The following is a 22,701-nucleotide window of genomic DNA, read 5'->3' on the forward strand; positions in this document are numbered from 1 at the left end:
GGTCCATTGATGCTGAAGGCCTGTTAAGGCTGGACAACCACATTTATGTTCTGGACTCAAACAACCTTTGTCTCCACATATTGCAAGACAAACATGATCACCAGCTCTCTGGACACTTCGGTCAAAACCAGACTCTGGAGCTAGTCCGTCGTGAATATACCTGGCCAGGTATTCCATACCTTCATCAAGAACTATGTGTCCTCTTGTACTTCTTGTACCCATGCCAAAGTCCCTCATCACAAGCCTTACAGCTTACTTAAACAACTCCCCATCCCCAATCACCCTTGGAACTCCATCTCCATGGATTTCATCAAACAGCTTCCCTCCTCTTCTGGATTCACTTCCATCTTGGTCGTCATGGACCACCTGTCTGTCAGGGCACACCTGCCTGACCTGGCTCCACCCGCCCTGACCCAGTACCCTGCCTATCCTTATTCCTCACCCTCCATCACTGTTCTTCATTTCTTGTTCTTCTTTCCTTTTACTCTTTGTTCTATTTCTATCTACATGGATGACCTTTCTCCATCCCTATGTATTATTAACCCGCCCGCAACACACACTCGACACACCTAGCCCCAGATGGCTTCACGGTGCAACCCAGCACATGTTGGAGAATATAATATGTTCCCAATAGTATAGATGTTATGGAAATGGGAAATTCCCATTTTTAGCCTCTTATGGCCTCTGTACAGTATATTATCACGTGACATGTATATAATAACAACTTAACCAACTATTATCACCCAAAACACCTGATGTCCATGTTATTATAAACACCACTGTTACAACATCTGTGTCATGGCCGTGCATTCTGGCCCGCTCCCCGCCCGTCCTGATGCCGCCCAAGCCCATTCCCGCTACGTGAGCGTGAGCGCGAGCCCCGACCTCAGCCCTATCCTCCCTGAGGACTCCCTGCTCACTCCCCTGCTTGCCCCTAGGCTCCCCTGCACCTGGCCGACCCCCCACACCAACCTTCCCACCCTGAGTCCGCCTCCGGCACCGTGCCCAGCGCGACTCCCCTACCCCACCCACTTGGCCCCTACAGGGCCGCTATCATCCCCGCGCCCGACTCCGGCCCAACTCTGAGTCCAGCACCGCTACGATACCATCACCGCTATCGCGGCCCTATGCTCTTTCCTTTATTTATCTGTTATTGTTTGTTTTGACCCTCGGTCATTGCCGGCCGCTATGCAGCCAACCCCGCTCCTTATTCTTGTTTGCTTCCGGACCCTTCGGCCTCCGGCCCGGGTCCGCTTCCATTCATTTCTTCCTCCTATATATATCCTGTATTGTACCTTAGCTCTAATATCGACCCCTAAGTCCTGACCCCAACAAGGCAACCCCAGTAAGTCTGAAATGAGGGCCAAGAGACAGCTAGGGGGCACAGCACTCCCTTTAGAGTTGCTGAGGCCGAATGCCCTACCCTCGGGCCTTGTTTGAGGCATCGCGGCCATCGTGGCCTATAGCGGCCCGCAACAGCGACCCTCGGTGCCGACCCCGGACCAGTGTCTAACAATCTGTTACATTAATTGTAACATCTTCTCAATGTCACGGCCCTCTCCTGCACCTGAATGCTATAGAAATGGGCCAATTAGGCCCCATTTTTATAACAATAGAGTTTAACAGCCTATACCGGCATGGCTCAAGGGCAAGTAGTGTATGGATGCATGCTAGAGGTCCTGGGTTCAATACCAGGCTTGTCCATGATTTTATGTCCTTGCCACGTGACCTGGATTTGAAGCCATTTGAATTGGAGCTCCGGATAAGTCCAGTAGTCGCACCGGATACAATTTTGACAGCACACACCCTCGGGATCCTCCATGGGGACACCTGGGTGACTGCAGCTGTATGCGGGGTGATGTGGCAAACCTCATGTGACCCAAGCTGCATGTATATAAATGTACCTGGAGTGGGAACCAAAGAAGTAACTGTCAGGGCACACACCCTGACTAGCCTGGACAACCCACATCCGGACCCATGTCCACCCGCTGCACTTCCCGCATCCACATGCCGCATGTTCCGGGCCCGGTTCCCACCCCCTCATGTGACTTCTGGGTATCCCCAGAAGTTTGCCTGATATTGTGGCCACTGTGGGAAGATGAGAAGTTAGCTTCCTTCTCATCTTCTTACCCACAGTAGGCAAGTGTACATATCTACTTGCCTCTTTATTTATACATCTTCTTACCCACAGTAGGTTGTGCCCTGGATAGGGCTGGTTACACCATAGGGCTGTGGACCATAGGGGAGGGTCATGGGGACCCAGGAGTCATCCCCTGACAGTAACCTTCTTCTCACTATTCCCACTTCAGGTAAGTAGCATAGTTTCCCCCTTTTAATATCAACTCACTATTCTCACTTCAGTCTAAGTGGCCAGGGACCATTGTCCCGCATCAGGCCCGCCACTATGCATGCCCGCTCCACACCCCATGAGGGCCTCAGTGCCAGGAGTTACATCCAGGCCCCCCTCGACCCTGGACACGTCCCTGACACTGTCCAAACAGTGCATCTTCATCCCTACCCACGATACCATCACCTCTCCAGAACTGGCCAAGCTATCCCTTCTCCACATGTTCTCCAAGCATGGAGTTCCTTCCCATGTCACCTCTGACAGGGGTCTGGAGTTTGTTTCCCATTTTTTCCATTCACTTGGTAAAGCCCTCAACATCTGCCTCCACTTCACCTCCAGTTATCATCTGGAAGGAGACTGTTATGGAAATGGAGATTCCTATGGACCATGCACACAGGTAAGACATTTCCTTCCCTTCACTTCATTCTTTGCCAAACCCCATGCCAAGCTTTCCCACTGGGTTTTGGTGCTGGCTGGGGGATTTGTTTATTTCCAAGGGACTTCCCTTGGCCATTACAACCTTTGTATTAGATAGACACAAGTCATATGACATGTATGGCAAATGCCGAGATGTTTTTCATTATCGAATACATAACCCACAAACCTTGTACTGCAATTGTAACCATCACACCATTGTGCCACCACTGTACACTCAACCTGTAACCCTGGAACCATGTCCACCTCCCTATTCATCCTTTCCATGACAAAACCACAATGAGGAGGGCATTCCCATGCCCAACCTCCTGCTGCCCACTCCCATCCAACCAATAGTTCCTTGTCAGGAACTGTAGCTTATCCCACCTCCTTAGGAGAGGGATATGGTCCAGGCAGCTCCAGGATGCCTGGCCATGCACCCACAGGTCCCACTTCCCACGGCCACCCACTACTGTGCACTGGTCCACCAGCCCGCTTTCCCCAACAACTCCCGCTACCAGTACGCTCCCATGAGTGCCAAGTCACCGATAGCCACCAACTGGGTGACTCCCAAAGGGAGTCCCAGTATCCCACACTACTGGTACGCTCCATCGAGTGCCAAGTCACCGCTAGCAGACCACTCCCAGCACACCCGCTACTGGCACACTCCCAGGAGCGCCAAGTCCCTGTTAGCAGACAGCCAGGTGGCCCCTTCAAGGAGCCCATGTTATACTTGCTACCGGTACACTCCCAGGAGCGCCAAGTTACTGTTGGCCAACCCACAGGCTGTACTTCCAGACACTCATCCCATTTCGCTCTCCCTCCGATGGCTATGCAGCCACCTCCATTAGTGAGCTGAACAGTTCAGGTTGGGTTCCCTGGAACCCATTCCTGTAACAGAGATGGACAAACCAAACAGATGAACCAGACACTCGAGCAATACCTGCTCATCTATAGTAATTATCAGCCCCACAGTAGGTTGTGCCCTGGATAGGGCTGGTTACACATAGGGCTGTGGACCATAGGGGAGGGTCATGGGGACCCAGGAGTCATCCCCTGACAGATTCCAAGATGGAGACATGAATGGGATTCCAGAGTGGAGGTCCGGAGTTGGGAGTGTAGTTACGTACTCATCTGGAAGGTGTCAAGGTTGAGGTTGGACCCGGAATGTTCCGGAGTCGGACGAAAGATGATGTTGGAGCTGGAGGTGGGATAACCTCTTGGGAGTCGGCAATGAAGAAGGTGGCAAAAGGGAAGTGGGGCTCCAGAGTCAGTTTCAGAGTTCCGGCAGCCCATAGTGGAGGTTGGGATTGTATGGATATGACAGCAATGCTAATATAGCATTGCAGAGGCTTCTCTATTTATTTGTGCCAAGAATGTATAAGATTGTATATAAACCCTCAGGGTAGCTGTAAAGGGTGGACTAGCCTTTTACCTCTACCCTGTTAATGTACAGCTCATCAAAGCATATCACTCAGATGGACTTCTGAGGCCTGAGGCAAACAGGGGTGTGGACCCGTGGGAAGATTCTGGGCAAGCATCCAGTGTCAGTGGTGTCACACCAACCTTTCCAGTTGCTTGTCACATGTCACAAGGAGAAGCCAGTTGACTATTTTGTGTCACACTTGGAACCTCAGCCGGTAATTGGTCATGTGGGTACAGTATTCAGCTATGGATAATCTTTCTCTAAATGCAGTGAGTACTGTTGTAAAGGGGGCTCAGTGGCGAAACTCAGTCAGGATGGCAGTCAACTCTATATGTCATATCCATACTTGGCCATCGACTTCCACTACCTCTGAAGCCTCCAAACTACCTCCGCTCCTTCCTCACTAACCTCGGAGCTCCCGTATTCCGCAACCACCTCCACTTCTCTTCGATGGTCACCACCCCCTCTTTTCAATATATTACTTACGCCTCCCTAAGTACAGAGCCCTGAAGGTTTCCGGACAGCTCTGACGTCCGCTAGCACACTCCCGCCTCCGCTGGGCAATTCACTCACTTGCCCTGCAAGCCCACCTTCAGGCCTATCCCTCCTTTCCATTTCTGGGTTATCGCCTACCATTCTGCTAACCCCGTAACCTGACCTGTCGGTAATATTCAATCGGCTAATGTGTAACTCCGTTAGCTCCGCTCTGCTTGGCCCTGCCATTTACGGGCCAGCCTTCGTTGTAACTATATATACTCAACTTGTACATAGGTTACACCTCAGTAATAAAATCGACTAGAGTTTACCCCCTGTTAGTTCTGGTTGCCAGTTAGTAAGTTAGGGCATGTTACTTGGCACAGCGCTCCTGGCATAAGTCGCTGAGGCCGAAGCCCTCTGCCACAGAGACATTCCTTCATCTCAATCTGGTCTTTGACACTATAGATCTATTTTCGGTGTAAATAGGGGTAAATACATGCTATCCGCTTGCTCTCCAACAGTGACTCCTGTTGAACTGCAGTGTCACTTACCATGGATCAAAACTTAGATGTTGTCCTCCGCGACTTCGATGGAAATGTTTTGTCAAGTTCGTTATTTGATCAACCACTGAGCCCTCGTTATCCTCATATGTCTTAGCCTTCTGGCAGTATGGCATCATGGACTGGGAGTTCTGTTCTCAAACGAAGACTGGGCGGTTTTTCGTTATGATGAGACCGTGCCCGAGCGACATGGGGCTCCTTGTCCTCCGAATGCAGAAGTCCCCAAACCAGGGACATACATACTCCTTCGCCCAGGTCCGTGCAAGCTGGTTCATTCTGTGGTGTTGTCATCCATTGTCTTTAGATGCTACCCCAATCACTGTCAGTTGGAACACCCTCTCAGCCCGTGTCCGCCACCCAACCATCTCCAATACCCCTTCAAGGGTAAGCTGCACACTCCCATCAAGACGTTTAGTGCAAACCAGACGGATTCTCCGCAGACAGAGCACTACCGAACGCGAGTCCATGCTCGTGACCCTTGTTGCCTCATCTCAGGTCTCCCAGTGATCAGAGGCAATTATAGTCGATTCAAAGCAGTGCACATTTTTCCACGCGCACATGACATCCAGGTATGTCCTTACCCTCTCATTCCTGCTGTCCTGACGCTGCAAATCTAGTGGACTCATAGAGGCTACCCAAGTCGTATCACAGATCCCGCCCCTCTTGCAGAGGTTGGGGGACCAACATAAATCGACTCGATTCAGAATGTGCTGTTACTGCGTAGCGATTTGCATGATGCATGGGACAACTACCAATTTGGTGTCAATCCTGATGTTTGCTATGTTTTTCATTTTACTGTGTCTGTTCTCACTATGAGCAATAGCGTGGCCATGTTGTCATCCCCTTCGTTCCTGGCTATGACGACATTGCAGGCAAGGTCCTCAAACTGGACCACATTGGGAACTGGGATATGTGCCCCCTCGATGACCTCTTGTGCGACCACTTTCTCCAAGGTGTCCTGAAGAATATGAAAGGTGCTGGTGAGCCCACCTGGGACCACGAGGATGCGCTTGGGGATGGTATGATGGATCTGTCGAGGTGGGACATTTGGGGCGGTACTGCAGGTCAAGAGCACTTGGAGTATGAGCTAGCTCACAGGTTGCATAGTGTCCTTGTCGGGGTGTGGAATGCAAGTTTTCCTTAATCTCGTTCCTCCATTAAGTACATCCAACTTGAGAAAGCGCAGTTGCATCCCAGTCCCTCATTTCATTGATCCATCCATGTGAGGGATCTGTGCACCTGCAACGGTGCTGCTGTTTGCAAGGGGGCAGCTTATCAATTCCAAATCTGTTCATCCTGTCTGCCCGTGCAGGAGCGCTCATGCAAATGGTCACATCACATTTAACGCAAGACGGAACAACACTATACACCTTCGCTTGACTCGTTCAAAGCACCCATCCCCTTTTAACTGGAATTCTCTTGGGTCCGAGGATGGTGCAGGCGTTAAAATGTGCGATAAATATATCTGAAGATTAGGGCTCCTAGCAGATCGGATTGATCTGCAATCCGGCAGATTTGCGGATTCGGATTAAGGGTAAAATTGCGCTTGTATCTCGGAACTAGAAATGGCTGCTGTGCAGCCCTGACCTTGCTTATGATAAGGCTTTTGCATGTGAAGTTAGCGGAACAGGAATGTTTTCTGCCAACATCATCAATCTTTCCATCAAACTGGTAATATCTTTCTGCACACAGGTGTTCTTTTCCCTTTTCTTTTTGTCTGCCATGAGCACGCTACATTCACCATTACCTGCCACCAGTTAGCTTTGCCAATGCTCTTCATTCCCCTAGCTTTATCCGATTAAATGAATGCACTTTGTACTTCCTATACCCCATCAAACCAACTGGTGTCATGTTGTCTCATGCCCACTTTACACTGGCGTATGATTGGTGGATGCCACCTGTGGTGGCAAGAGCCCACCAAGTACTTTTCCCACCTTTGTTTTTCTTATCTGATTCTGGCTCGTCGTCAGCTTGTGCAGAGTCAGCCACAAGATCAAGGGGAAGAGGGGAAAGGGATGGGCGAAATGTGGCAAAGGCTAGAGGGACAATGAGATCCGTTGGAAGGGACTTCAGATAGCGCTCGCATGTGAGCTCATACAAGCGGACCATAGGAATAGAAGTCCACTCAGCGTAAATGGCGTCCAGCCACTCAAACACATCCTTACATGTGTTATACCCAACACCCTCGTCCCTATAACTCCACAAAGCCTCGCAACGCACGATCCCAATGACAGCGTCAATATATTCACATGCAGAAATCCACCACCGCGTGCGATCACCCAAAACAACAGCAGCCTTGAGATTGTCAGCAAGGACTCCTATCGCATTGTGAGCCTTCTCTATCACCTCATCGCGTTCAGGTGTCTCCCAGTATTCCTCACCACCCAGAGGCAGAATCATATCCCTACCATCAAGCCAGTACATGGCGAGTTTCCACAGCTGTGTGCAAGAGAGAGTGTCGGAGGGCAAATACACAGGTAGAGTGCCGTCAGCACTGAAGGAGAGAACGAAGGAAGGTCAGTTGGGAGGTTCAAACGAGACCACCACCAAGCTGTTCCCTGGTTCTTTAGTTAGGATGGGGAAGTGTACTAGTGTTATTTATTGTAAATATAGTACCAATCCGAGTGTTTTGGCTAATTCTATTTTTATGGGTTAGTTTTAAAGTTCCTGGGAATTGACTTACAGATAAACTGAGCCCTGCGGAGCTGTTTCTTTATTGAAATTTCTTAATTTGTCTAGGTGTAATTCTGTGTAGCGTTGTTTAATTTGGATTTAAACTTGAATTTAATCTTCTACTTGGTGAAGTTTCAAAGATTCTATTCAGTTAATGAATTTGGATTGTGTCTGGAGAGTCCCTTGGGTTTGTTTTATTTTTGTCTTATTTTATTGCTTGTTTTAACAGTAGCAAGATAACTGTTTTGTGTTTACACTTTGAAATCTGGAGTGTTAACCAGCTCTCCTGTTGAAATATCTACTTAATATTTCTCTCCTTAATTGCTGCCTTTTACTACAGTGGCAATCTTAACTGTATATCACTTTTTCGCACTGGAGTGACAACCAGAAATGCTTGAGAAAAATAATACTCTATTTTCTTACTTCTCTGAGGGGGGCAAAAAGTCGCAGAAAGGGTCTCCCTTTTATACTCCTTGGGTCGCCTTCCTTTTTCACGCTCTACCCTCTATTTACAGGATTTATTTACAGTGTATTTTTCTCAAACTGAATAAAAAATGAAATTTTCACGCTATAGTTCTACTGCGCTTTTGCTGCGCTGAACTGCGGTTCTACTGCAGTCAGACTGCGCCTAGAATCCTTATTGTCCTCCCTCGCCTAAGCTATTTTAATGGTTAATTAGAACTTGGCTGCGCTGCATTTGCCGCAGTTACCTATTTCAAATTCCCTATATATACCATTAAATTTGCTATGACTCAATGATTCTGAATTCAAACTTCGCATTACTATGCATACGGCTGTGCTGAGACCTTCAGCTGATTTATTCCATTTTTATTTAGTGACATTTAGTTAAAATGAGACTGAAATGGTAAATGAGTGAATTATTCAGGTTTAAAACTGAAAGAAAAAGTTGCTAGTAGTCAAGAATTACTCAAATGAATGTGTTATAGCTCTCCACCTCATTAGAATATTGTTCCCTAAAATTCCTGCCATGGTCCGTCGTAGTTTAGTGGTTTTCGTGAATTTCATTCATATTCCCTGATTCCCCTTTGTATTATCACATCCTAATCCTCCATATGTATTGTTCGTTGTTATAGTAGGTCATCCTTGAAGATATCATATTTTTATGTATTTTATTTAGGACTCTAGACCTCTTGAAGCTGTTTTCCCGCGCGTTTTCAGGTTTCTAACTTCATGTCCCTATATCTCATTCATTTCTGGATGTTTTCTCACGTTCTTGGTATCATAAATTCCCACCTTTCCAATGGTACTAAGGTTGTGTCCTATTTCCTGGTATTCGTTGAGTTAGCAAAAGTTCACACACACATTCGGTAATCACATGCATCATTCCCATAGCCGTTCGTATGCGGGCGCCGTTTCCGTTTAATTGTTCGGGATTTATGATATGCGCGGGTTTTTATTTCTTTCATATGGGCTTCTGTGATTTATTTCAGATTTTTCCCTCATGATCTAAGGTTGTTTTGCACTTTCCGTGCTTTGTTTTGACTGGGCTCTTCCTTATTTGGACGGAAATTGGTCTTCGCGATCTGCCGAAGTGCGGATCTCGGTTCTGACGGCCGGTTCCCTGCGCATCGCCACCCTCACGTGTCATTACACATGATGTGGATTTCTATATTCCCATCATGGGTATAACTTCACAACGGCTGGACCGTTTGGGCTGAAAATCTGCATAACTATAGTTCCCTATTTTTCATAATTTCCGTGTAAATTTCGTTGTATGTTTTAATTATGGATCCTACGCAAACATCGTCTTTTCCCTGAGCTCGGACTTTTGATGTCGCTATTCCCGTTATTGGATATCTCATTAACGCATGATCCTTTTATTATGAAAATTTGGGAGGATTAAGATTAGATCCCTTCCTTTCTAATGGCCTATCAAGCTTGTCTCGGTCGTTACTGGTTAACTTTCGCGCTTGCCTTTTAGATATTGTCCTCGTTTTGCAGGAGTTTTAGTCATATCTCCGTCGTTTATGGGTAGTTTCCCCTGTAATTACTCTCATTGGGTCCGTTTGGGGGACATCTACATTTCCTATTATAAACACGACTTTGAATTTTGCATTAGTTCCTGAGGAATCCTTGTTCCGTGGTACTTCCATCCTTGGCTACGTGTGCGGATGTGGGAAAGTAGTTTCCATGGAGGTTCTCTGATTGTTTTTATAGTCAAATCTTGGTCGATTGTCCTAATTCTTGTTTTAATATTTGCTATAAATTCCCCCGGGAATTCCGTCTCGTTGATGGTAAGCTTGAAGTATTTTTTGCTATTTTTCTTTCTTTCGATTTATCGCGTATAGTCATAATAATTCGTAAAAATTTGTGTCCTTCTGTTTTCTCATATCTACTTGTCGTATGAGGTTTTGTGATTTATCTGGCATATTTCCATAATGGGTTTCCATAGTGTGACCATTATTTCTCCTACAGCGCATGAATATCGCATGGGGCTGGACTAGGATGTGCTGGCACGAGTTTCTCAGCGTGTGCAGGCGCAAATATCGCGTGTGTTGCCAAAAAAAGCAGGTGGGGGACGTGGAAGAGGTGTGTGGAAGGCCCAAAAGTCGTGAACACAGAGAAGAAAGCGGAGTGGGTGCAAGTGCGCATTTCTACATCAGCAAAAAATTGTTATGCTCCTGAGTGCTCCGGAGTATCGAGAGCACTGGGAGAATCAGGAGGAGATTGGCCGGTCCAGGAACAGCCCATTTCCTCCGGAGTTGGCTAGGTACTCCAGGGCACTCCCAGGAGGGCCTGGAGCATTGCTTTGTGCACAAACATATCCAGTAAATACAATTTAAATGCTTCAAAGTGTATAGGGGTGAGAAGCTTCTGGGAGCTCCTGGAGCATTTGAAAATGAAAAGGAAAAAAAAAGAGGGAAGATCCCCCATGAATACCTCCTACCACAAGACTAACCCAACAAGACACTGCTTAACATTTAGATCAAACACTATACTATATATCAAGGACACTGAGACTCACCAATACACAATCAAAATTTATGGCCTGATATATGATTAATCTGGCAACTTAATCACTTTCAGGCTGGCAGAATATGGGGGAGGGGGAAATGGGGGAGAATGAGGGGGGGAAATGAGGGGGAAATGAGGGGGAGAATGAGGGGGGGAATGAGGGGGGGAATGAGGGGGGGAATGAGGGGGAATGAGGGGGGAATGAGGGGGGGATATAGAGGGAAATGAGGAAATTTTGAAAAATAGGGACTTCTAAAAAGTTGAAAAAAATAATTAGGGAAAAAATCAAAAAAAACTCAGGAACTGTAGTGCCTTTGAAGTGCTTTCAGGATATATAATTATTTGCAAAATTGAGGAAGAAATGATGGAGAAAAATGGAAAATACTTTCGGAGACCCGAGAAATAATGAGAACTGAATTGATGGGAAAGTCTGAAAATTGAATAGGGAAGTGAGGGGAAGCCTTGTAGCATTGTTATTTTCTGCTGTTCTAATTTTTCCTGATTGTTCTTGGTCTCACTCCCAGCTGCTACTGGATACTCCTGGATACTCCTGGAAGCTCCTGGGAGGGTCCAGGAGCAGCTAATGGAAAATACTTTTGGAGACCCAAGAACTGAATTGATGGGAAAGTCTGAAAATTGAATAGGAAAGTGAGGGGAAGCCTTGTAGCATTGTTATTTTCTGCTGTTCTGATTTTTCCCGATTCTTCTTGGTCTCATTCCCAGCTGCTCCTCAATACTCCTGGAAGCTCCTGAAAGCTCCTGGGAGGGTCCAGGAGCAGCTGGGAGTGAGACCAAGAACAATCAGGAAAAATCAGAACAGCAGAAAATAACAATGCTTACAAGGCTTCCCCTCACTTTCCTATTCAATTTTCAGACTTTTCCATCAATTCAGTTCTCATTATTTCTTGGGTCTCCGAAAGTATTTTCCATTTTTCTCCATCATTTCTTCCTCAATTTTGCAAATAATTATATGTCCTGAAAGCACTTTAAAGGCACTATAGTTCCTGAATTTTTTTTTGATTTTCCCCTAAATTTTTTTTTTTCAACTTTTTAGAGACCAAAATTTTCCTCCCACTGCTCCTGGCACATTACATACTCCTCACCACTCCCAGCTGCTCCTGAACCCCCTCCCAGGAGAACACTATTGGCTCCAGGAGTGCCCAATCTGCTGTTTTGTCTCCCACATGCTCCAGCCACTCTTGATGCTCCGGAGCATAACAGACTTTTGCTGATGTAGGTGTGTGCGGGCATGTGAATTTCGAGTGAGAATGGCTTAATCAGCACAGGCGCGTGTCTGAGAGTTGCACACGTGTGGATTGCATGTAGGAAAGGTTTCTAGAATGTACAATCGCATCTGGAGAGATGTGCATGAGTTTCGAACTGAGATTGGAATAATGAGTGAAGAGGAATGTGCAGTGAGTCAAACTCACACTTACAGGAGCCAATTGGGTGTCTGAAGTCTGAGTTAACATAGTTGTAACAGTTTTAGCTACAAGCGCTCAAAGATAACAATCGATTGTTTGCAGAGGGGCCAGGTGGCCTGCCTTACCGGTACGATAGTGAAAGTGGTCCGAATTATATGTCATATTGTCATGGTGACCCTAGGTTACAGAGGATCTTGTGCACAGCACCTTTGGGGCCTAAATTTGCGCTACAGAGTTTGCGGGACAAATGAGCCAGAAAGATCCGTCGGAGGAAAGGACATGTGCAGAAAAGCAGTCAATACATTTGCAGAATTCCCACGAATTGTGGACTAGAAATGACTGCTGTGCAGCCCTGACCTTGCTTATGATAAGGCTTTTGCATGTGAAGTTAGCGGAACAGGAATGTTTTCTGCCAACATCATCAATCTTTCCCTCAAACTGGTAATATCTTTCTGCACATGGGTGTTCTTTTCCCTTTTCTTTTTGTCTGCCATAAGCACGCTACATTCACCATTACCTGCCACCAGTTAGCTTTGCCAATGCTCTTCATTCCCCTAGCTTTATCCGATTAAACGAATGCACTTTGCACTTCCTATACCCCATCAAACCAACTGGTGTCATGTTGTCTCATGCCCACTTTACACTGGCGTATGATTGGTGGATGCCACCTGTGGTGGCAAGAGCACACTAAGTACTTTTCCCACCTTTGTTTTTCTTATCCGATTCTGGCTCGTCATCGGCTTGTGCAGAGTCGGCCACAAGATCAAGGGGAAGAGGGATGGGTGAAATGTGGCAAAGGCTAGAGGGACAATGAGATCCGTTGGAAGGGACTTCAGATAGCGCTCACGTGCAAGCTCATACAAGCGGACCATAGGAATAGAAGTCCACTCAGCGTAAATGGCGTCCAGCCACTCAAACATATCCTTACATGTGTTATACCCAACACCCTCGTCCCTATAACTCCACAAAGCCGTGCGATGCACGATCCCAATGACAGTGTCAATATATTCACATGCAGAAATCCACCACCACGTGCGATCACCCAAAACAACAGAAGCCTTGAGATTGTCAGCAAGGACTCCTATCGCATTGTGAGCCTTCTCTATCACCTCATCGCGTTCAGGTGTCTCCCAGTATTCCTCACCGCCCCGAGGCAGAATCATATCCCTACCATCAAGCCAGTACATGGCAAGTGTCCACAGCCGTGTGCGAGAGAGAGTGTCGGAGGGCAAATACACAGGTAGAGTGCCGTCAGCACATGAATATCATGTGTGGCTGGACTAGGATGTGCTGGCACGAGTTTCTCAGTGTGCGCAGGTGCAAATATCATGTGTGTTGCCAAAAAAGCAGGTGGGGGACGTGGAAAATGTGTGTGGGGGGCCCAAAAGTCGTGTGTCTGAGCCTGGGGAGCTGTGAACACAGAGAAGAAAGTGGAGTGGGTGCAAGCACGCGTTTCTAGGTGTGCGCAGGCATTTGAATTTCGAGTGAGAATGGCTTAATCAGCACAGTCGCACATCTGAGAGTCGCACACGTGTGGATTGCGCGTAGGAAAGGTTTCTAGAGCGTACAATCGCGTCTGGAGAGATGCGCGTGAGTTTCGAACTGAGATTGGAATACTGCCGTTTTCAGTTGATTTGTTGCGTGACGGATTTCTTGCTTCCATATGAATCCTGGCACTTGAACAGCGCCAAACTTCATCCCCCATTTACTCCACAACAACACCGCTTTTTTCCAAACGGATTGTTGGATCATGTTCATGGAGCTGATATCTAGCAACCTTTTTTTCCGATTGTGCATAGCGTCAATATTTAAAATTCCCGGCAGCTGAACTTCATCCCCACTTTTCACCTCAACGGCTGCATGGAATTGGCTGAAATTTTGGCAGCAGAGTGTTGGGGAAAAAACACAGGAGTGTTTTTTTTGACGGAACGATTTGATGAATTTTTGAGAATTTGGATAATGGGGCAGCTACGGCAGCGGACTAGTGTCTAGGGTTCAGTGTTGGTCAATGGTTGCTGTATTTTATAGTCCTATATTGTCGTAAATTTAACATATGAACAATGGAAGTTATCTGTGTATGTTTTGAGGATGTCGCAGGCATCACTTTGACGGCGCCTACGGAATTTCCCAATGTTGCACTCCAACTCCCGTGCTCAACTCAAAGTGAACAATGGCCCCTTGCCACTTTAGTAGTGATCTCAAAGCCCTCATAGTTCGCATGAATGCATATTTGGAACCACATGTGGTTCAATTCTTGACTGGTGTGAGTACGCGCTCAATTCAACGCTGGAGAGAGCAATATGCACAACATGGTGGCTTTGATGCACCAAATACGAGGGCAGCCAGCGGTCAGAGGGCCCTAAGTGATGCAGATGAGCATGTAATTATATTCCCTTGCACATTTGCCCTGGGTTCTGACTATATCATAGTTTATCAAAGGTTTGCTTGCTGCACGACCAGATTTGTATTTGGATGAAATTCAAGGCAAGCTCAAAATGCAATGGGGAAGGCTTGTATCCCAATCGTGTATATGGAGAACACTTCGACGTAATGGTTTCTGTATGAAATCGGTGAGTCAACAGTGGCAACCCTAAGCTTGATAACCCAATTGTCAGGGCACACCTGCCTGACCCGGCCCCACCCGGCCTTCCCCTACCTCCTCCCCCCTCTCCTTTCTTTCCTTCTTTCTCCATTCCACTCCCTCTTCACTTATTTCACCTTCTCTTTATTTTCTCCTTATTCTACACAGACGACTTTTCCTTGTATCAATGTACCATTGACCCACCCGCAGCGCGCTCACGACATGCCCAGCCCAGGCGCCTCGGGCGACCCCCGCTATCTCCAGCTCGCGCGTTCACAGCGGATGCCCTCGGGATCCCCCACGGGGACACCTGGGTGACTACAGCTGTACGCAAGGATGACGTGGCACCCATCATGTGACCTAAGCCGCATGTATATAAACATACCTGAAGTGGGAACCGAAGAAGTAGCCTTCTTCTCATCCTTTCCCACTTCAGGTAAGCAACATAGTGTTCCCTTTTAATAATAATAACATCCTTTCCTACTTCAGTCTAAGTGGCCAGGGACTGCCTCCTGAGCCGGGCCTGCCAGTACGCACGCCCGCTCCACCCCCTGCAAGACTTCCAGTGCCGGGCGTCTCACCCGGGCCCCCTCTACCCCGGACGCGTCCCTGACACCAATCCATCACCGACATCTAGATCCACCAAGTGGCTGCTGAAAGAAATGAGAGAGACCAGGATAGATATCGTCGCTTAATTCGGGATAATTACTTGCCTGATCAGCTTGTTTTTGTGGATGAAACTGCAGTGGACAGTCGCAATACTAACCGGTTGCGAGGATGGGCTCGGAAAGGCCACCGACCTCAGGTTCGTGCAAGTCGGATCTGTGGAAAACGGTATGCTGCCTCAGCTCTGATTTAGAGTGTGTTGTCACTGATTCTGTTAGATATTCACTGCTTCCATGTCAGGGACGCGTCCGGGGTAGAGGGGGTCCGGATGTATCGCCCAGCAGGAGGGCCCTCGCGGGGTGCAAACCAGGCGTGCATGCTGGCGGGTCCGGGAAGGGACAGCAGTCCCTGGCCACTTAGACTGAAGTGGAGAATGTGTTATTGTTATTAAAAGGGAAAACTATACTACTTACCTGAAGTGGAGAATGTGAGAAGAAGGTTACTTCTTCGGTTCCCACTTCAGGTACATTTATGTACATGTGGCTTGAGTCACATGACGAGTGCCACGTCACCCTCGGAGACAGCCGCAGGCATCCAGGTATCCCCATGGGGGATCCCGAGAGCGTCCACTGCATGTGCGCGTGCTGGGCACAGTGGGGAGCCGTCCGGGGTGTGTGGGCCGGACGGGTCAATAGTACATTGATACAAAGGAGGGTGGTCCGTGTAGATAGAAGGAAATAAACAAGAAAAGGAAGATGAGAGGAATGAGATAAAGAAAGGGGAAGAAAGAGAGAAAGGAAAGAGGAGGAGAGACAGAGGAAGGAAGAGGGAGAGGGTTGGACAGTGGGGAGCAGGTGTGGTGTGGCCGGGTGGGTCCGGGTGGACCCGGGTCAGGCGGGTGTGCCCTGACATTCCAGCACTTTCTCTTGAAGGACCACTATATGCTGAGGCACGCATAGGTGCATATACAACAATTACATTTCGCCATTTCATTCGAAGGCTGTTACGTGAGATGAACCCTTTCCCCCAGCCAAATTCCACTATTGTCCTTGATAACTGCTCAATCCATAAGCATCCTTCTATCTGTCGTCTGGTTGAACACAAGTATGTATGAGTTTATGTTATGATTAACACTTTTTAATTTCCTCATTTTGGCAGTGGATGCCGGCTCATATTTCTCCCACCATACTCACCCGACTTGAACCCAATTGAGGAGGCTTTTGCTGCATTCAAAGCAAGAATTCGGCGTAGTGGACCATCTCTGCGACATCTTATGCAAAGACAGCAAAATGAACAGGCAGTTAAAGCACATCTATGTGATTTATTCTATTCTATTACAGCTGAGGATGCATTTGGCTGGTTCTTTAACGCTGGCTATGATGTAGAAGAGGAAGACTAGTTATTTTTAAACATTATAGACATTGTACGCTATCTAGAGTTGCACTATTAAACGACTACGAAAGCTAGTGGTGGCTAGGTGCATTATACTTATTAATAATGTGCTTGACTTCATGCCGGACAAGCTTTCCAAGCTTTTCAGCAATGCCACAGGCAAATCCAACATTTAATGACTCCAAGCCTCCCGGATTTCTGCATGCGCGATCAAGATCATCAAGATGGAAATAGCCCAGTACAGCCAATGGCTCCAAAAATACAGCAAGGGGGACAGGATCAGGGAAAATATTCCTATCACATTCAAGTCTCTCGAACCATTCCGTGATTGATGGGAATATTGCTGATGGAGGGGGAAAATCATCACTGTCTGGTGCAAGATCTGGGGCACCGCGTTGGGAATGCACAGCCTGAGAGCCGAAATTTTGTTCCAAGTGCGGGTGTGGTCGATGATAGTCATGGCATCCATGATATCTGGCAGCATGCTCACAGGTGGTACACTGATGTCCATATGCATTCTGGAATGCATGACTAGGGTACAGACCATGGTATGGAGGGGGGGGTTGTAGTACAACCATTTGTGGCATAGATGAGGCTGGCGGAGGTGGCTGTGGCAGAGGAGCAGAAACTGATTTTGCATTGGAGCGATGACCTAGCAGTGGGGGAATAATTCCATCAGCAGTAGAAAGGACTGATGCGGGCGGCTTTTCGAGTGTAGCAATTCCACTTTCCTAGTGTCATTCAGTACTGAACATATATTTGTATTAGTGAAAATCTTACAATTGCTCCAGCCCATCGCTTGGCAACTGCCTTTGTGAGGGAAAGGTGCTTTCCACTTGGCATAACATAGCAGTTCTTGAGGTGCTGCTCACAGAAATGGTGCTTCTCATGGAGTAAGTCTTCAATTTGCCAAAGTGCCAGCTTTGCTGGCTTCTTGCGCCACGCACAACGTGAATGATCAGAATCGGATTCATCCGTGGTTGAGTCCGCAGAGCCAGAGTCAGTCTCACTGTCAGAGGAGCTGGAGTCATCCCGGCCAGTCTTTGATCTTTTCTTCCTGGCTTTCCGTGATCCTTGCTTCTTCTTTGTACTTTTCTGGCCAGTCTTTCTTTGATCTTTCTCTGGCTGGAAGCCGCATTTAGCTTCAACAAACAAGCAGATTTTGTGATAGTATGAAAGTGCAACAGACCAAATTTTGAATGATGATGACAACCTCTGGCTGCTTCCCATCCTTCTCATGCTGCGTGACTATTTCATGCACCATCAGCTGGTATTCTTGATTATCGTCAACTGTCTGCGGGTCTTGCATCTTCGGAGCTGTGCCCAGCTTCCAAGTGATCTCTGGCCTGAAGCGTTTGTTCTCCGGTAATCCAGGTGTCGCAGAAATGGCACTCTTCCAATCTTCGTATTCTAGATCAAGTGAAAGCAGCTGGGGCTTCGCTTTCCCTCCCACATTTACTTTGTATGTGATAAGTCCAGGCAATGGCCGGGCTTCTGCTGTTGCGGAATCAGTTTCCACTTGCTTTGTTTTAGTGGGAGCCTTGTTTCGGGCTACTCTGCTTGCTCTGGCGCTAGGCTGGGCTGCTTTAGGGGCTGTTGCTCCTGAGAAAAGAGACACTCGAAAATGAAATACACACACACACCTTGTATTTTCTCAATGGAGTAACTATTATCATAGACGGTTTCAGGAGTTCCGGCAGTAATTGGCTGGGCCCTACTGATCACTGGTTGCTGCACAGGCCCAGGGTGGGTTGTATTCTGAGACTCAAGAGCTGCCAGCAAAAAATCGAGCCCATTCGGTGTTTGTGCAGACACGGAATCAGGAATAGTGGGGTGAAAATGATTGGAAGCGTCCTCTGAGATATGGTTGTGCTCAGAGGTGTGCTGAGGGATGGGCAAGGGAGGAGGCCATCGGCGGGATTGAGTCTGATGTTGAATTGTGGTGTCTGGAGATGAGGGCCTTTCCACATCTTCAGATTGCTCCTCCCTTGATCCTCAAGGGGGGGTCAAGACTATTAAGGCAAGATTGTTGCTTCTGAGAGGTTTTGGTTTTGCGAGCCATGCGATACTGTTGGTTGGAAGGAAAGTTAAAAATCAAAATTCCAGAACGAGTACCACATCGGGGAATTTCGTATGCACCAGAAGAGACACTCGCAGCGACTTCAAAACACATGCATATAAAAAGCCAATGGGATTCACTGCTTGTATATTAAATCTACACCAAATAAAGTATAAGAGGAGTTAGCTGCTGCTGCACCCTAGACACTAGTCCGTTGCCGTAGCTGCCCCATTATCCAAATTCTCAAAAATTCATCAAATTGTTCCGTCCAAAGAAAAAGCTCCTGTGTTTTTTCCCCAACACTCTGCTGCCAAATTTTCAGCCAATTCCATGCAGCCATTGAGGTGAAAAGTGGGGATGAAGTTCAGCTGCCGGGAATTTTAAATATCAACGCTACGCACAATCGGAAAAAAACGTCGCTAGATATCAGCTCCATGAACATGATCCAACAATCCGTTTGGAAAAAAGCGGTGTTGTTGTGGAGTAAATGGGGGATGAAGTTTAAGTTTGGCACTGTTCAAGCACCAGGATTCATACGGAAGCAAGAAATCCGTCACGCGACAAATCAACTGAAAACGGCAGTAATGAGTGAAGACGAATGCGCAGTGAGTCAAACTCGTACTTACAGGAGCCAACTGGGTGTCTGAAGTCTGAGTTAACATAGTTGTAACAGTTTTAGCTACAAGCGCTCAAGATAACAATCGATTGTTTGCAGAGGGGCCAGGTGGCTTGCCTTACCGCCTGAGCGGTACTATAGTGAAAGTGGTCCGAATTATATGTCATATTGTCATGGTGACCCTAGGTTACAGACGATCTTGTGCACAGCACCTTTGGGGCCTAAATTTGCGCTACAGAGTTTGCGGGACAAATGAGCCGTCGGAGGAAAGGACACGTGCAGAAAAGCGGTCAATACATTTGCAGAATTCCCACCAATATATTTGCAGAATTCCCACGAATTGTGGACATGCAAGAGACCTTGCAAGCAAGGTAATTCAAGGATGGACGCATTCATTCGGTCCGTGCCGTGGTGAGAAAAGGGAAGTGGGTTTCTTTGCTTCCGTTGGTTACTTGATCTTGTGCAGTGCGGGTCGCTCCCGTCCAATCATTTATCCTTAGTAATGGCTGAGGGGTCGGGTTTCCCTATTGCATCCTTCATCGACTATCTCGTCTCTGGTACACGCGTTCTCCTCTCGAAGAGTGACCACTTTTGCTCACATCGTTGTCACATTTAAGCTCCTGGCCTGGACCCTTCCAGCATTAGCGTGTATTCCATTATATCTTGTGTTGACGTTTTGGCACCACAATATGCTGCCGATGTAGCGAGACGCGGCCTCTTCGGAGAACTCATAGCCTTAGCGAAAGGAGCCCTTGCAAAACGCACACCCTTAGATGGTTCGAATCCTCCAGTCACTTCCATCCCCTCTAAGCCAAGTGATGCGCTTTCTCAGGATGGGATGTCACCCGGAAGACATCTACACGTTCGGTCCCTCGAAGTGGTCTCTTTTGGCTGTGCACTGAACAGGAATAGGCGGCTCGAACGGTTGGGTGAAGCTGTCTTGTGTTTGAGCATAACAAATCTGTTGGAGGACTTCTTTTCTGAGCTAGAAACATCCTTTGTGATAGACATCAGGTCAAATGTTCTTTCGGATGCAGTCCTATGCGACATTGCAGACAGGTGTAAACTCCCCGGCTACGATCCCCGAAAGACCGGTAGCGAGTACGATCTTAATCGTGGTATGACACTAATCGTATGGCAACGCAGTTTTTGCACTCATAGATCGTCTCTAGCAAGGATGCTTAAAGCCTATGTTGGAGCTGTGTATACGGAGCAAGGTTTTGACGAAATCCATCGGTTGATCATAGAAATATTCACGCCACCGGTCTATGCTTTCTTGAACGGGAAAAGGTCGTCAAAGACTATGGAAGGATCTTTGACGCCCAATAAGCCCACCAGCTGTTTAGACCCTTCAAGAGACGCCGCAAGTTCCAACCTGAACAGTGTACCTCCTGGGGATGTTGGCAATGGGAGAACCCCCAGCGGTTTCCTGCGCATCCAGTCCCCCCACTTGCTTAAAATAGTCTTTCTTGGCCGCGGGACCACAAGAAGTCAGCGGCTTGAATGGCTGGGAGACGCTTTCTTATATTTCTCCGTAACGCTCCTGCTAGAGGCCTTCTTTTTCCAGTCACGCACGTCCCATGTATCGCATATCAGGGAGTGGGTGCTTTCGAACGCCTTCTTTTCCAAAATGGAAGAATACTATTGTCTCTCCACCTGTTCTCCCGCCAAAGGGCGCTCCCTCAATAGTGGTATGGTAACAATCACACGATAGCCGAACAATGCACTCATGCGTTGTTTCCAGCAAGACTTTTTGAGGCTTACATTGGGGCCCTTTACACGGAGCAAGGTTTTGATAAGCTTCATCAGTTCATTGCAGAAGTTTTCACGGAACCACTTTGTGCCCTGCACGATGGCGTAATGAAAATAACGGGGTTGGGGATAAACCACGTTTCAGCGGAAATCTACACGGGCACACCCCCCCTCGACGGGCGCTGGTTTAGTACCAAGATCCTCGCCAATGACTGCTGGCTAGGCGCCAAGCTTAGCACCGAAACCGAAAAAACACGTCTGAGCGACGGATCTCAGCTCCACACCTCGCTCCGACCACGATCTAGAGCCCTTAAGGACGGGAAGACGATGAATGGTACTATGCTTACGCTGGTGCGTTTCAAAACTGAGTTCTAACTAAATTGGCGTATAACTACGTTCTTTGTTAGGGTTCCTGGCAGAAATTATCGGAAGCCCGTCGGGAAAGCCGGCTGCGTTACGCGACTCGACAGGACGACCAAGCTCCAGATCCTGCCGACAGGACAAGCAGAGACGACGCTCCCGATCAGATGGATGAATCGAGTGCACCTAGTGCTGGCGAGGATGGCGAGGCCTTCGAAAAGGCCAAGCCTCTGGTGCGTACCAACCCTGGCTCCAGTCGAACAAATATATATATATATACATATCGTACAGCCAAACACTGTCTCCCAGCCAATGATCACTCCGCCAAAAGGAAGGGAAATACAATCCGTGCTACCTTCTGGTGTACAGGAGTCTCAGGCTGCAGTCCCTGAAAAGCCATCGACCAGACGCAAAAGCAAGAAGAAGGCTGAAAAAGAGGACCTTATGGAAGTGCGCTTCAAACAAATTGCCTGCTGTATCAGTGTGATATTAAAGTCAATCACTCGTAGATTCTCAGTTCATTGTTAGAAGATGCTGAGGAAGTGCCCCACGCCGGAGAACTACAGAGCACAGGCTCGGAAAGTGCGAAAACACCTGGTAAACGCAAACGAGGGGATGAGCAACGAACCGCAATCATGGCGACGGTGCATCGGCAGAAACGTCGAAAACCAAGAAAAAGAAACGGAATGGATAGCTGATCAACGTTGAAAGAAAAGTATTAGATACGATATACCTACTGTTGGAGTGCATATTAACTACTCTGCCATTTTTTCGATTTCCGGCTCATCGTCACATCCCCTTCCCGCGCCTGTCTCAATAAACGTAATGCAATTGACCATGTAGATTGCAATGTATGGTCATATGCGAGGGGGACTAGGAGATAGCATCGCGTTTTAATTTTACTAAAGAAGTTGTGGTCGTTAAATTAATAATGCATCCAGCCGTTGTACCAATTTGCCTGTGCATGTCTACGCGTTGATCAACATCATGCATCTAACACCCATCTGGATAACTAATAAATATTATATCACCTATACA

The 22,701-nt window shown here is 47.5% G+C and overlaps 6 protein-coding genes across 6 annotated transcripts; 2 read left to right on the forward strand and 4 right to left on the reverse strand.

Annotated features, from left to right (window-relative positions):
* Positions 1–5,203: 5,203 nt before the first annotated feature.
* Positions 5,204–6,376, forward strand: EI90DRAFT_3052728 (uncharacterized protein). Its single transcript, XM_039059974.1, has 7 exons — positions 5,204–5,271; positions 5,354–5,479; positions 5,529–5,608; positions 5,665–5,793; positions 5,842–5,895; positions 5,929–5,997; positions 6,048–6,376. The coding sequence occupies exons 1-7, from the start codon at positions 5,217–5,219 to the stop codon at positions 6,366–6,368; spliced, it is 834 nt and encodes a 277-aa protein (XP_038917179.1). The 5' UTR covers positions 5,204–5,216; the 3' UTR covers positions 6,369–6,376.
* Positions 6,377–7,081: 705 nt separating this feature from the next.
* Positions 7,082–7,648, reverse strand: EI90DRAFT_3153799 (uncharacterized protein; the record flags this gene model as incomplete). Its single annotated transcript, XM_039065888.1, has 1 exon — positions 7,082–7,648. The coding sequence occupies one exon, from the start codon at positions 7,646–7,648 to the stop codon at positions 7,082–7,084; it is 567 nt and encodes a 188-aa protein (XP_038917180.1).
* Positions 7,649–13,060: 5,412 nt separating this feature from the next.
* Positions 13,061–13,484, reverse strand: EI90DRAFT_3153800 (uncharacterized protein; the record flags this gene model as incomplete). Its single annotated transcript, XM_039065889.1, has 2 exons — positions 13,061–13,096; positions 13,167–13,484. 2 exons carry the CDS (start codon positions 13,482–13,484, stop codon positions 13,061–13,063), a joined length of 354 nt encoding a protein of 117 aa, XP_038917181.1.
* Positions 13,485–17,592: 4,108 nt separating this feature from the next.
* On the reverse strand, positions 17,593–19,597 carry EI90DRAFT_3288677 (uncharacterized protein; the record flags this gene model as incomplete). Its single annotated transcript, XM_039067120.1, has 5 exons — positions 17,593–17,602; positions 17,652–18,001; positions 18,066–18,469; positions 18,520–18,760; positions 19,562–19,597. Coding segments are annotated over 5 exons (1,041 nt in total), but the record flags the coding sequence as incomplete, so codon positions are not given.
* Positions 19,598–20,279: 682 nt separating this feature from the next.
* Positions 20,280–20,610, reverse strand: EI90DRAFT_3052737 (uncharacterized protein). The gene has a single exon (XM_039059975.1). It carries the CDS (start codon positions 20,599–20,601, stop codon positions 20,380–20,382), a length of 222 nt encoding a protein of 73 aa, XP_038917183.1. The 5' UTR covers positions 20,602–20,610; the 3' UTR covers positions 20,280–20,379.
* An 827-nt stretch (positions 20,611–21,437) lies between these two features.
* On the forward strand, positions 21,438–22,610 carry EI90DRAFT_3052739 (uncharacterized protein). Its single transcript, XM_039059976.1, has 4 exons — positions 21,438–21,654; positions 21,711–21,896; positions 21,955–22,113; positions 22,173–22,610. The coding sequence occupies exons 1-4, from the start codon at positions 21,631–21,633 to the stop codon at positions 22,359–22,361; spliced, it is 558 nt and encodes a 185-aa protein (XP_038917184.1). The 5' UTR covers positions 21,438–21,630; the 3' UTR covers positions 22,362–22,610.
* Positions 22,611–22,701: the final 91 nt, after the last annotated feature.

The sequence above is a fragment of the Cantharellus anzutake genome (assembly GCF_015039405.1).
Source record: "Cantharellus anzutake strain C23 chromosome Unknown EI90scaffold_18, whole genome shotgun sequence".
Classification (NCBI taxonomy): Eukaryota; Fungi; Basidiomycota; class Agaricomycetes; order Cantharellales; family Hydnaceae; genus Cantharellus; species Cantharellus anzutake.